The sequence below is a fragment of the Pelodiscus sinensis genome, chromosome 4 (genome assembly GCF_052426305.1).
Source record: "Pelodiscus sinensis isolate ZL-2025 chromosome 4, ASM5242630v1, whole genome shotgun sequence".
In the NCBI taxonomy this organism is placed as follows: Eukaryota; Metazoa; Chordata; order Testudines; family Trionychidae; genus Pelodiscus; species Pelodiscus sinensis.
The window spans coordinates 131,295,884-131,308,571 of record NC_143055.1 but is presented as its reverse complement, the minus strand read 5'-3'; the positions used below and the strand labels follow the sequence as shown (position 1 = coordinate 131,308,571).

General features: G+C 48.4%; 1 protein-coding gene across 2 annotated transcripts in view; it reads right to left on the bottom strand.

Moving 5' to 3' along the window:
• The window catches only part of PRAG1 (PEAK1 related, kinase-activating pseudokinase 1), a 42,731-nt gene that overhangs the window by 11,229 nt on the left and 18,814 nt on the right, over window positions 1–12,688 (bottom strand). For both annotated transcript variants that reach the window (XM_075929344.2, XM_075929343.2), the window contains one exon: window positions 5,334–5,485. In XM_075929344.2, the coding sequence (XP_075785459.2) occupies window positions 5,334–5,485 (152 nt within the window). The remainder of the gene's footprint in view (window positions 1–5,333; window positions 5,486–12,688) is intronic.

Here is a 12,688-nt window from a genome sequence, read left to right as displayed (position 1 = left end):
GTGCAGCCGGCTCCAGGGGAGTGGGTCTGGCAGCAAGCACGCACCAGAAGCCAGCTCCCAGCAGTCGGCCCCACTTCCAGGGAGCTGGCTACGCTGCAGATTCTGTAGTATAAGTTTTATACCGCAGCGCATGCAGTGCATGGTGGCAGCTGGCTCCCTGGGAGCCAGTGCACCCTGAAAACTGGCTTTTAAGCCAGCTCCTGGCCCTGCTTGCAGTGAGCTGGTTGCTGCCTCGACTTGCAGGCTCTAAAACAGGGTCAGCAGCATGGGATGGCAGCCAACTTCCCGGGAACGGGAGCCAGCGTAGAACAGTTATGGTAACCAATAAGTTCATGCTCATTAGTTAACCGTTTAAACGGTCACATTATTATATCCCTAACTCAGATGAAAGTGACCACGCATCAGGCTGCACTCTATTATTGAGCAGAGCCCATCATCAGCATGGAAACATGTTCCTCAGGAACAGTGGATGACAGATGAATCTTTAGCACATGTGGTAAGTAAATCTCTTGCAACACCAGCTACAACAGTGCCATGCAAACACCTGCTCTCATTATCAGGTGGTATTGTGAGCAAGGAAGACTGAGTGGACTTGTATGCACTAAAGTTTTACATTGTTCTAGTTTTGAATGCAGTTACCGGTTTGTACAAAATTCAACATTTGCAAGTTCAACTTTTATGATAAAGAGCTCTCACTACAGTACTGTTACAAAATACAGGACTATGTAGCACTTTAAAGACTAACAAGATGATTTATGAGATGATGAGCTATCGTGGGCCAGACCCACTTTATGAGGTGAACTGAAAATGACAGTTTTTGTTTTTGACAGTGCAAATATTTGTAATAAAAAATAGGAAGTGAGCTCCGTACACTATGTTGTAATTCAAGTGAATATTTGAAAATGTAAAAAAAAAAAAAATCCAAAAATATTTAAAATAAATGTTATGCTATTATTGTTTAACAGCGTGATTAATTGCAATTCATTTTTAAAATTGCAATTCATGTTTTGAATCACTTGACAGCCCTCGTTTATTCCCCAAGAGCCCACTGTGGTGTTTTTATTTTGCAGTGTGGACATATCTTATGTGGTTTATTAACTCCCTGTTGTTACAAACACTTGTGATGTTTATAAAACCTTAAGAAGTCCTACAATATAGCTGGCCTTGAAACCCAGAGGTGGACAAAAGAATTAGACCCAAATCCAGTGTGCATTGCCAGTTAGTTATAGCAAATCTACGGTGAAAGAGATTTAATCGGAATCATTCAACAGTGTTTTGAAGGAAGAGGTTGATATTCGATGGTAGTTTGAAGAAACACTGGCATTTCCTCCTGTACTAGCTGCCAAACAGTAGTAAAACTGGTATAGGGTAAATAGCTAAATTCTGAAGTCACTTGAGAGGCGTTCAGAATGAAATACTGAAGGGGACTTGTTCAGCAACAACTATTCAAACAAAGCCTGCTTATTTCTTGTGCCACAGTGGCTCAGCAATTAAACGGGATAGGCGAGGCAGAAGAAAAGAGAGACGGACTCATGTGACGTACAGCTCGGCCCTGCAGATTAAGCATTGTCAGAGCAGTGAGAAAGAGGTGACACACTGAACTCCATGGCTTGCTGCACACAGGGCAAGGTTCAAGTTCGGGGGAGGAGGGAAGGCGCAGAATTCAGCCAACTCCCCCCGGCTACAAAGTCCTCCACTGACTCAGTTCACACAGTCTCCCAGCGACGCGCTTTAAGAATGGAGTGCTGTTCACATGCCTCCGCTGAACCGTGGGCGCGCACCAGAATGTGGATCTTGGCACCCGGCTCGGTTCACTCAGTTGTGCTTTATGAACGTTTTCCTCTCTTGTTAAATCTGGCCCGGAGAAAGGCTGGTCATTTGTCATGAGGGGGGGGGGGGGGAAAAGAGTTTTATCAGAGCAAAAAATGTAAGAGTAATAATTGGTGTCGTTCAGAAGGGATGAAAAATTACAACCCATGGTATTTGATTATTCACATGCCATGAGGAATCATGAGAATAAATAGTCGTACTTGGCAATATAAATATTTTGAAATCATTTAATACTAGGTTAAAAACTTCCTAGCCAGCATGTGCCGCTACATCTGTGCGCACAGAGCCAGATCGGGGAAGCCTCCTGGCAGATTTTTGCATTATCAAGGGCTGGGCAGCAATAAATCCTGTTTACTCTTTGACCCTGGTCTGTGGTTCCAGGGCTGACATTAGCGGGTCCTTTGTAGATTAGCCAAGTGAATCACTGGCCATGCATTCATTAAAGAACTTTTCTATACACAGAAATTCATGCAACGGCAAGACACCGGGGCCTGGGACTGGGCTAACAGAGCACCTTTCACCTGTAGGTTGCTCGTTCAAGTTCAGCTAGTGACGGAGCAGTGACTGTCCATAGCCTATCTTTGGCTTATATCACAGCTATGTCGTCACTATCAAGTTTAGTCGACACCCAGAAGTCGACAAAACAAACATCGCCAGAGGGCGTTCATGCTTGCTTCCTCTGTCGACAGATCATGCCCACACTGTGAGCACCATCATCCATGAGAGCAGTGCATTGTGGGTACGTAGCCTACAGTGCCGTGTTGTGGGGAGGCGGAGCTGACCACATCTCAGGATTCCCTCCAAGTTCTCCCACAGTCTCCTCAGCTGCCGAGAGCAGCATCACGAGTAGCTCTGTGAGCTCTCGGTGCAGGGGAACATCAAAACAGCACAGCCGTCTGCCCCCACCCGCAGCAGCTGCCTGCCTGCCGCTGTGTTCCAAGCAAAGCTCAGCCGCACACAGCAATATGGCCCCAGGTTTTTGCCCTTCTGAGTGCAAAGGAATCCTTCAAAGAGAGCAAATGTGGACGCATTGGAGAGGGTCCAGTGGAAGGCAACCAAAATGATGAGGGGGCTGGAGCATATGACCTACGAGGAGAGGCTGAGGGAGTTGGGTCTGTTTAGTTTGCAGAAGAGAAGAGTGAGGGGGGATTTGAGAGCAGCATTCAGCTTCCTGAAGGGGGGTTCCAAAGAGGATGGAGAGAGGCTGTTCTCAGTAGTGACAGATGGCAGAACAAGGAGCAATGGGCTCAAGTTGTGGCGGGAGAGGTCCAGGTTGGATATTAGGAAAAACTATTTCCCTAGGAGGGTGGGGAAGCACTGGGATGGGTTACCTAGGGAGGGGGTGGAGTCTCCATCCTTAGAGGTGTTTAAGTCTCGGCTTGACAAAGCCCAGGCCGGGTTGATTTAGTTAGGTTGGTCCTGCCTTGGGCAGGGGGCTGGACTTGATGACCTCCTGAGGTCTCTTCCAGCTCTATGGTTCTATGATTCTAAATCAAGATAGGTGGCTTTGCCTGAGTCAGCAGACAGCCTGAAATCAGTTCCCAGAGGTGTGATCCACCCCATTCACCATCCAGGGAGCCATCAGCTTTGAAAGTGAACGATGGGGGCAAGACTCTTCGGGTCCCCTACAGGCCTATGATTCTATGCTGCAAATTCCAATGTCCACATGGTTTCCTATTTCACTGTGAAGTATTTTAACATCCCAGTAACATGCTGAGTCCACAACCGCAAAGTGTCTCTTACACCTCCCCCGTGTGCCATAAAGGTCTCTCTGGGTACTGCCTAACTACCAAAATCTCCAGCTTTCCCTCGACTACTTCCATAACCATCTGTAGCGCTAAGATCTAACGCAGAATGAAAAAATCAACAGCCAGAAGCAGTGTAAAATAAATCAAATGTAATACCCAGTACTCGGGGCAGGAAAGCTACACTGTCTGGATTAGCCATTTCACAATGTTCTTTAATAAAACTCCCTTGTTTTTTAAATTTATCTGAAGCTAGGTCAGAGCCTGCTTTGAACCACTTCCGAACACATAGATCTTGCTACTGAATTTTTGGTCAAGCTTGCCTGGAAAATCAACTGGATCTTGGTTATTCCTACTCGGGCCTATGTGATCAGCTCTTCATTTACATTAGCAAAATCACTCAAGCAGTTAATTTTCAAATTTCTCAAGAAAATTAAAATTCCGTGCGTCACTGAAACGAACAAGGAAACCCCTTTCCTCTTCTGGTCACATCTGACAGCTATAAGTTAAGGTACCGAGAGAGCACAAGTCTGACATACAATAAGATTTTTTTCTTTTATAATTCCTGGCATGTTCTCCCTCTTAAATAGAGAGCCAGGCTAGGAAAATGTCATTTCCAGACAACTAGCTCTGAATTTTATCGCTATGAATTGTTGCTCCTGGAGAGGCAGAAAACTTCCATGATATGAAAACGGCTATTTGAAAAGGAAATAGTTGTAGGACTGTGTAAGGTGTCGGTACGTGTCTAAGCTAAATATATGTAGGGAAAAAATGACTGCAGAATACAGGCCGTCCTCGCTATAAGTCCAAGATACGCTCAAAAAAAACGTGGACTTACAGAATTCTCCCCCCCCCCCTTGGCTGACTTCCATTAGTGCAAATCGTTTGGGTTTTTTTTGTGTGTGACTTAAGGGAATGGGAAGACTTAAAATGGATCAGTTCCTACAAGCTTTGACTTTAGTGTGGAACGGATGTATAGCGGGACACCCTGCATCTATTTTTCAAAGAAAACCCAAACTAATTAAAGAGGGCACTCACACCCCCCCCCTCCTCCTTTACAAAATACTTGTGCTCACCACATCACGCTAATCTCTGTCCCTCTTGCTATCTTTGATTTCCTCTAGTAGAGCTACAGGATGTGTTCTGCCTCCCTGCAACCCACCGAGGCAGTCACATGTCAAAGATGAATGCTCCTCTGTATCTCTGATCCTGGAGCACATTCGGCAGGTCTATCCATTGGCCAGGGAGGAGGTGGGGGGTTGATGGTCTGGCCTGGTGTCTAAAAACCCGCAGCAGGCACCATTTTGGCATTGGCACATTACGAAAAGCGAGCTGCTGTGTCTCGGCCCAGATTGTCTAGAGAGACTCAACAAGAGAGTTGGGGGAAGTGCACAGCTCAGAGGCTGGTCACGGGATACACCATTGTTCACGGGAGATCACCCGTTTCCAATCCAGCGTGTAATGACAGAGCATAATGGCTGGGACCGTGAAGACAGCAAGTGGCCTTCCCCCAGACCATCGACATCGGCGCGGTCAGAGGCAAGATCCCGTGTGCACAGACATCCACGGAAGCATTGCCACCGACTACAGTAGGAGCACAGGTATGGAAGTTGAACTCAGCCTAGGGAAAGCTCGTACTGCCAAAGCTGTGCTTGTTCTGGGGTCTGGATGCTGCCTGAACAAGGGAGCGGGCTGTGGATTGCCCCTTCCATAAACCCAACATGAGCGCACACGCACAACGGAGCAAGGGTCAGTTACCTTCCTCGCTGGCCGTCCTGGTGTCAGAGCTGAGGCTGTCTGTGGAGCCAGCCACGAAGCGGACGTGGCTCTCCCGGAAAGGCGGGCTCTCCGCAGAGCCATTGCTGACCTTCTCCAGCTCAGAGCTGCTCTTGTTCATTTTCAAAGCGTGCCTGGGAAGTGAAACAACACACGGGATCACGGCTTGCCCGGGTTAGACCTAGCGCCGCACCGCTCGCAGGCAAACATCGGACCCATTTGGTCTGACCTCTTCGTCCCACAGGAAAACCAGGGAGGCAGGGCTGTCCCGTTCAGCAGAGCGGAAGCCAAATTTGGGCGCCTACATATGCCCCTACCGGAACATCCCACACGTTCCAGCGGCCCAACGTGGAACGGACATGCTTCCCCTACCACGCTGCTGGGGAGGAGGCGAGTTTGCCTGCAGGCGTAAGGCCGGTATGTAAATAGCCTTGGCCCCAAGGGGTTCATCTGGGTAACACTCCCGTTTACACACTGGAGAATACCTGTCATTTTGTTACTGCCCTGGTGGGCGGGAACGCAACCCCTGTATTCACACTCTCCATTGTTGTAAGCATCTTGGTGCAACACAGGTGTGGTGCAGTATCATCCGAACCCTCATCGCTCACTGGCCAACCTTATCACCAACAACATTATATGTCAGGTTACGAGGTGCCCCGCATGGTTTTGGTAGCACGTTTAAACCTGCAGAGCGCTGATTAATCTGGACTGGCCAAGCAGCTCTGGAATCTGTGGTGGGCGCACGCAGCCCATCGGGGTTCGAGGTGAGGCCTGTGAGGCATTTTGTTGACTCCTGCCCACATGCAGGGTTGTCAGGCTCTGCTGGGTTTTGTCCACACTGTTTTTCCCTACCAGGATTGGCCGGGAAGCGAGATGCGTGCTGACTGCACACCACCCTGACTGTGAGCGCCGGGCGCTGCCTCTGCAGCCAATCACAGCGCTGCTACGGTTCAGTCGGCACCCTCCAAATTCTAGGGATGCACGCGCAGGGCCAATTCCTCCCCCCCCCCCAATCCATTTCTCTCCTTTCCTAGGGCAACAAAAGAAACAGCTGTTGAACTTTGGGAGCCGATCCTGACTCAAACATGGTCTGCTATGTTACTGGGAACTTGGAAGAATTTCACATTGAACCAAGTCCAGTTTAAGTTTAAAAAGAGTCTTCTCACATAACCGTGTAGTGCAGGGGTCTCCAACCTTTTTTAAGCATGAGATCACTTTTTGAATTTAAGCACAATCCAGGATCCACCTCAAACCCAAAAACCCTTGCTGGGCCTTCTTCATGCCCCTTCTCTGAGGCCCTGCCCCTGCTCACTCCATCCTCCCTCTCTTTCACCAGGCAGGGGCAGACGGTTGGGGCGCAGGCTCTGGTCTTGGGCTAAGGGATCTGGAGTGGGAGGGGCTCTGAGCTGAGCCTGGGGCAGGGAGTTGGGGTGTCGGAGGGAGTCTGGGTGCAGGGGGCTCAGGGCTGGGGCAGGGGTTTAGGGTACAGGAGGGGGTTCATGACTGGGAAGGGGTTTGGAGCTGGCTCCAGCTGGACACGGCTTACTTCTGATGGCTCCTGGGTGGGGGTGCAGTGGGGCTAAGACAGGTTCACCCCTGCCCTGGCCCTGCACCACTCTCAAAAGTAGCCAGCAAACTCCCTCCATCCCAAGCCCTGTTGTGCCCCTCCCCCAGCTCAGTGGAGATAGGATACAGGGTGGGAGGGGGGTACTCTGAAATCAGCACCCCCTTTTTTCCCTTCCCTTCCTCTTGGCCAAACCAGTCAGGATCACTCATCAGAGGCTCCAAGACCCACCAGTAGATCCTGATCTAGTGGTTGGTGACCACTGATGCCTTATACTTGTTTTACTTAAAGCCTCTCTCCTAGTAGTTAAATCAACTTTGTTTTATTCTTTAAAACAAACCGTGTGTTGTGAATTGATTGGGTAACTCCATTTAAGGCAGCAGACTGTTATGGGGCAAGGAACCTAATCTATCGGGACTGTCCAGGAGTGGGTGGGACAATGCAGAACACACGTTTTGAGCAGAAAATTTGGGACTGGGAATGTGTGGGGGTCACCCTGCACGTGGTCACCTCAGGCTGCTGGAAGCCAGATTGTAGCGGTTGTGTTGCAAACAGGCTGCTGGACCAGGGCTGTGGCTACACACTAGGGCTGTGAACGTGTAGCCGTTATACAATTAACCAAATGAGCCAAGGCTCATCAGTTACCATGCACTGTTACATGCAGCCCTCTGCAGCCCCCCTCCCCCACTGCTGCCTCTGTATCAGAGGCAGCCACGTAGTGGCGAGAGAGGTGGGAGCTGGTGCATGTGGGGAGCTGGCTTTCAGCCGGCTCCCTGCATCCACTGGCTCCTGCCTACCCCCCACGTGTAACCATGCAAACGCTGAAATTTACAGAATTAAAACGCATTGGAATGTCCCTATGACACGCAGATGCTGCAGGTGGTTTGCGAGCGACCACGGGGGAGTTACAGCAGCAAAGCGTCGGGAGGCATCCCAAACCACAGCGGCACTTCCCTGGTCTGGATAGCACCCTGGAGTGTCATGCGTTGCAGGGCAAAAAGGAAACGTTCACAGGCTCCAACCTGAGCCCGGGGTAGCTTTACACATGCCAGGAAAAGGGGGAATTAATTTAAAAAAAAACAACACTCCCGCTCACCGTCAGTAAAATCTCTGTCCCAGTCCTGGAAGCTGGTGCTAAAAAGCCTTTCAGTGCCTCACTCTGGACACGGCGAAGCTTTCCCTGTCCACACAATGCTACAGGGAAAGCTTCCTGCTTCCCAGCTGTGGCCCAAGAAATGCCCCACCCCAGCAGGTCAGTGCAGGGACTCCACATGGACACGAACCAACCCCTGCCCCCGCTACACGGCAGCCCACAGAAACAAATGCACCAAACAAACAGCCCCTCCTTCTAGCTGCTCTTTTCGCCACCTACAATCACTTCTGGGCTCCTGGACAGCACTGCATCCGCACTGACCAAGCCCTGGGTCAGTCCACACCCAGAGTTCAAATACTGCATGGAGCGGGCAGACGGTGTGTGGACCTGAAAGCTGGCACTTGCCTTTCATCCTGCGTTTGATGTGCAAGTCATTACCTAGCACTTTTCACTGAGAGATCTCAAAGCACTTCACAAAAGAGGGCGGGAACATTAAACCCACTCTACAGATGGGGAAACTGAGGCACTGAGCTAAAACACATCTCCGTAACTGTGAAGGGCTCCTGGGTCTGGCACTGAAAGCCGCTGACATAATGATACTACTTAGCAGGAAGCCGAGTCTCAGGCCTATTTTGAGACAAAGGAAGTATTGCACAGAGAATGAGAGCATTACAAGATGAACACTTGAAAAAATATTTTAAAGTAAGTGCCATTATTTTCTAGACACATTTCTATCTAGAAATATAGAAGCGTTTTTTATAGTATCCCAAAGTTAGAGCTTAAATGAATGATTTATAGTAAGGCGCAAGCTAGGATCTATTCACTTCTGTTTAAGATAAGCAATGCACACTGTCTTTTCTACATATTTCTCCCTAGCAAACAACAGACTTGAAAGTTGTTCATTTTACAATGGTGTAAATGCATCTGGCTCTAGTCTAGTTCTTACTTTTGGATCGTATCCAGACTGTCGGCTGAGGGTTAGACTATTTGTCAGTAATTGTTAAATAAATTAAAAATGTAATTGATGAAATTCAATCAAATATTTCTTAAAATCAAAGTACAACAACAAGTCATTTACAAAAGGAGAACTGATTCCATGGTGCAAACTGACTGACTAATTAAAAACCCTAAATAGCCAACATTTCCTATTCAAAAAGCTGAATAAATCAGTAACAAAACACATACCCAGCGGTTTTCCTACCACCCTGTAACAGACTAGCCACACAGAGTTTCTCTTCTGCATTGCACCACTGAGGCACTTGGGCAGAATGCAAGAACTGCTTTTATACGCTTGCTTTTTCTTTAGAAGGACTGTGAGCACCACGAATAATGTGAGCTGTCTAATTTGTTCATGCTTTTTAGAGACTGTAGTAAGCCCTCTCTCTCTCCCCCCATCAATCTTCTCCTAGCTATGCTGGCAGGAAAATTAAAGAAAAAGGACAGAAAGAAACCATTATCAGAGCTCTCCTTTTGTAGGAACATGCTTGATCTAAAAATATTAAAGGGAAGTTAAGAATAAAGGGCTGAGTTGACCTTGGGCATAATTCCTCAGAAGACAATGGCCATATGTCCAGGATGAGTTTGGCACATATAGTTTGTCATTGTAGCGGGCTTCCTGGTCTAAACAGTTTATGAAACGTCAGGGGGATCTAAATATCACACTTTCCAATTTAAGTTAACTTACAATAAATCATGTAAAGATACCCACACACAATATGTGTATTTTTACGTTCATTGTAAAACACTTAGCTGGGCATTCCTGTCAGCACATGATACCAAGACACACACATACACATGAATCAAGAAGTTAGTTTAAATGAATAAAAGCACTAGATGGCTAAGTGATATTTTGGGAAAGATTCAAAGGAAAAAAATGTTTAAAATGTAAAATTAAACTTTGATTTGTACAGAAGATAAACACACATCTTATTGTAACAGAGCCAGGCTTTTAAACATAAAATTGAAAACAAAGCTATTTAATCCCCTGCCTTAGATTTTTTTTTCCTTCAGTCAACAGAACCAAAATCTGCAGAGGACTCTTACCATTATGAGATGAAACTTTGTTCAGCAGAGTCCAATGTCCTCGCACTGAGCCTCACCAATTCCTTCAATACCCAGAGCCTCCATTTTGGGACGGAGTGGCAAAGGCGGTTGGAGTTGCACAACCGAGCATCGTAGTAAAGCCAGAAGTGCAGAGAGTGCTCTATTTCCTCCCGGTACCTCAGTGACTTATGCAAAATGCACTTCCTGAATAGGCACACAACCGAAATAGAACTTGCTGCCTCCTACATGGCATGCAGCTCTCTGCCTCAGAGATGACTGCTTGGGCAGCGACTTATCTTCAAGATGGTCTAGATATCGCTGCTCTACATCCCCCGCTTCCGTAACCAGGGTTTGAAGAACAGCTCACAAGGCCAGACTACCCACGCAATGTCAGAGCAAAATAATGAAGGATTATGCAGACTATTTGCCAAAAAATTTAGGGCCAAATCCAATATTCCTGCTAATTTTTTCCATCCATGTGCAGAATAAATTTTGTTACGGGCGCTGAGGCATGTTCAGATGTGCACCACCAACAGAAACACATACTGGGAGCTCTGCTAACCAGCGGGGCAGAACTTTCAGACCAGTTCAAAATTATGGCCAAACCCTGTCATCTTAGTTAGGCAAAATGTCACTGAAAAATGATATCGGAGGGCACTCAGAGCTAAATCTGATTTACAAAATGATTTAGGTGTGTGCGTAACAGACCCTTTCAGCACCTAAATCCAAAACTCAGAGCCTCAAAATCCTAGCTCAGCAGCTAAAAATCGATGCTACCTAAAAATCTGCCACTGGGCAGGTGCACAACTGCCTTGGTTCTGAAACCCAGGCACCTATCGCACCGTAAGGCCCGGCAGGACCCTCCAGGGAGGTGGTCCTCCATCTACCTGACCTGCGGGCAGAAGTGGCCTCCAAACGAGGGCTTCTGGATTCCATTATGTAGCCGGGTGCCTAAAAGTTCGGAGCTGCAACCCTGAGCCTCCGTTTCCATTGCGGGTCTAACCCTCAACGATAAAGTCCAGGAGCAGAACTCTTAGAAAGATGTTTCTCTGAATTTAGACTTCCAGGGATGGAGAACGCTATCTCCCTTGGCAAAGTGTTCTAATGGCTACCTATCCTCCCTGTTGAGCATTTGCACCTTACTTCATGTTTGATTTGATCACGCTTCAACTTCCAGCCACTGAGTCTCCTTCCACCTTTGTCTGCTGGACTACAGCCCTGGTGGGGTTGCTTGTAGATTGAGACTGGGTCACCTCTTAACCTTAAACAGGCTGCAAGGCAAGTCTGCCAGACCTTGAATCATAAGAAGGGACCTTGACAGATGTATTGCGTGTTGTGGGTCATTGTAGCAGTGGAGATACATCAGCTGGGTTGGGGGCAGGGGGTTCCCAGCCCTGGCTCCGGCAGGGGCTAGTGCAGTTTTGAGTTAGTGAGTTCTGGTCTGTGGGGAGTTTGCTTCTGAGGATGAGCTTGGAGAGACTAGGAATTTGTTTGAAGGCCAGGAGGGGGGACTCAAGAAAGGGATCCCCTTTGAGCATGGACCGTAGCTGTTTGCTACCCCAGATGGGTCGCAGGTGACAAGCAGTGGTGTGTGGTCGGAGTGGATTTTCTCTCTCCTCTGAAGCAGGTTCTTCCAGGTTAGCTGGGTGGCCCATTCCATGACGCACTGTTCTCTGGTGACAGCGTCCTTGTCTGGTGGGTGAACGTGTATCCATTCTTCAAGGCAGTCCCCCAAGAGGCTGGCCCACTGAGGAGCCATCGTAGTTCCCATGGCTGTTCCCATGATTTGGGCAACGTGTCGAACTGCTGTGAGTGAGGATGAAATGGGTGAATTTGGTGATGTGTTTGGGGTGGAGATCGGAGGGTTGTCCGTTGCCCTGTACATACTGGCCTCGAGCAGCTGTGCCGTCAAGGTGCGGGGTGCTGGAACGTTCCATGGTGGCAGGGAGAGGATTCTGGGGGAGGGTGTTGACTTGGTGCAGTTTGTGGAGGATGTCGGTTGTGCCTCGGAGGAAGTGGTCCCTTCATGTGGTCAGTGATCTGAAGATGGGTTCGATGCGTTCCAACAGCCTTTCCAGGAGAGTGTCACGGCCAGAGACAACAGGCCCACTGGGTTCCTTTCTTTGTGTACCCTGGGAGGAAGATGGGGACATTGTGGCTCCAACGGTGGGCAAGACAAGCTGCCCAAATCCGAGCCGATTCAACCTCGTGGATCTGGGCTTGGGAGCTAGTCCAAAGCTTTCCCCCGCACATGTTACGTCCACACGGCTACTGGTAGCCCACTCTCTCGAGCTGACCCAGCACAAGTCTGTCTACTGGTGCAGAGAGTCACACGCCCGTACAGCATCCGCACCAACTAAGCATTTCGTACTGGTTTAATTTATTCGGTTTCGGCACCCACCGTTACTGAAACAGGCGCAGCTTTGGCTTCCAAGAGGTCTCAGTGGCCGGCAATATTGACGTCACAGGATATGTTTCACAATCCTTAAAGAGAAATCCTTTTTTTTCAACTCCATGTGTGGACATTTATTTTACCCCCAATGGGGATTTTTCAGGATTTTTCTTCCATGGCGGCTTTAACGATCGGACCGAGCGTGAAAAAGCTGACACAGATAAATAACTCCATCGGAAATGGAA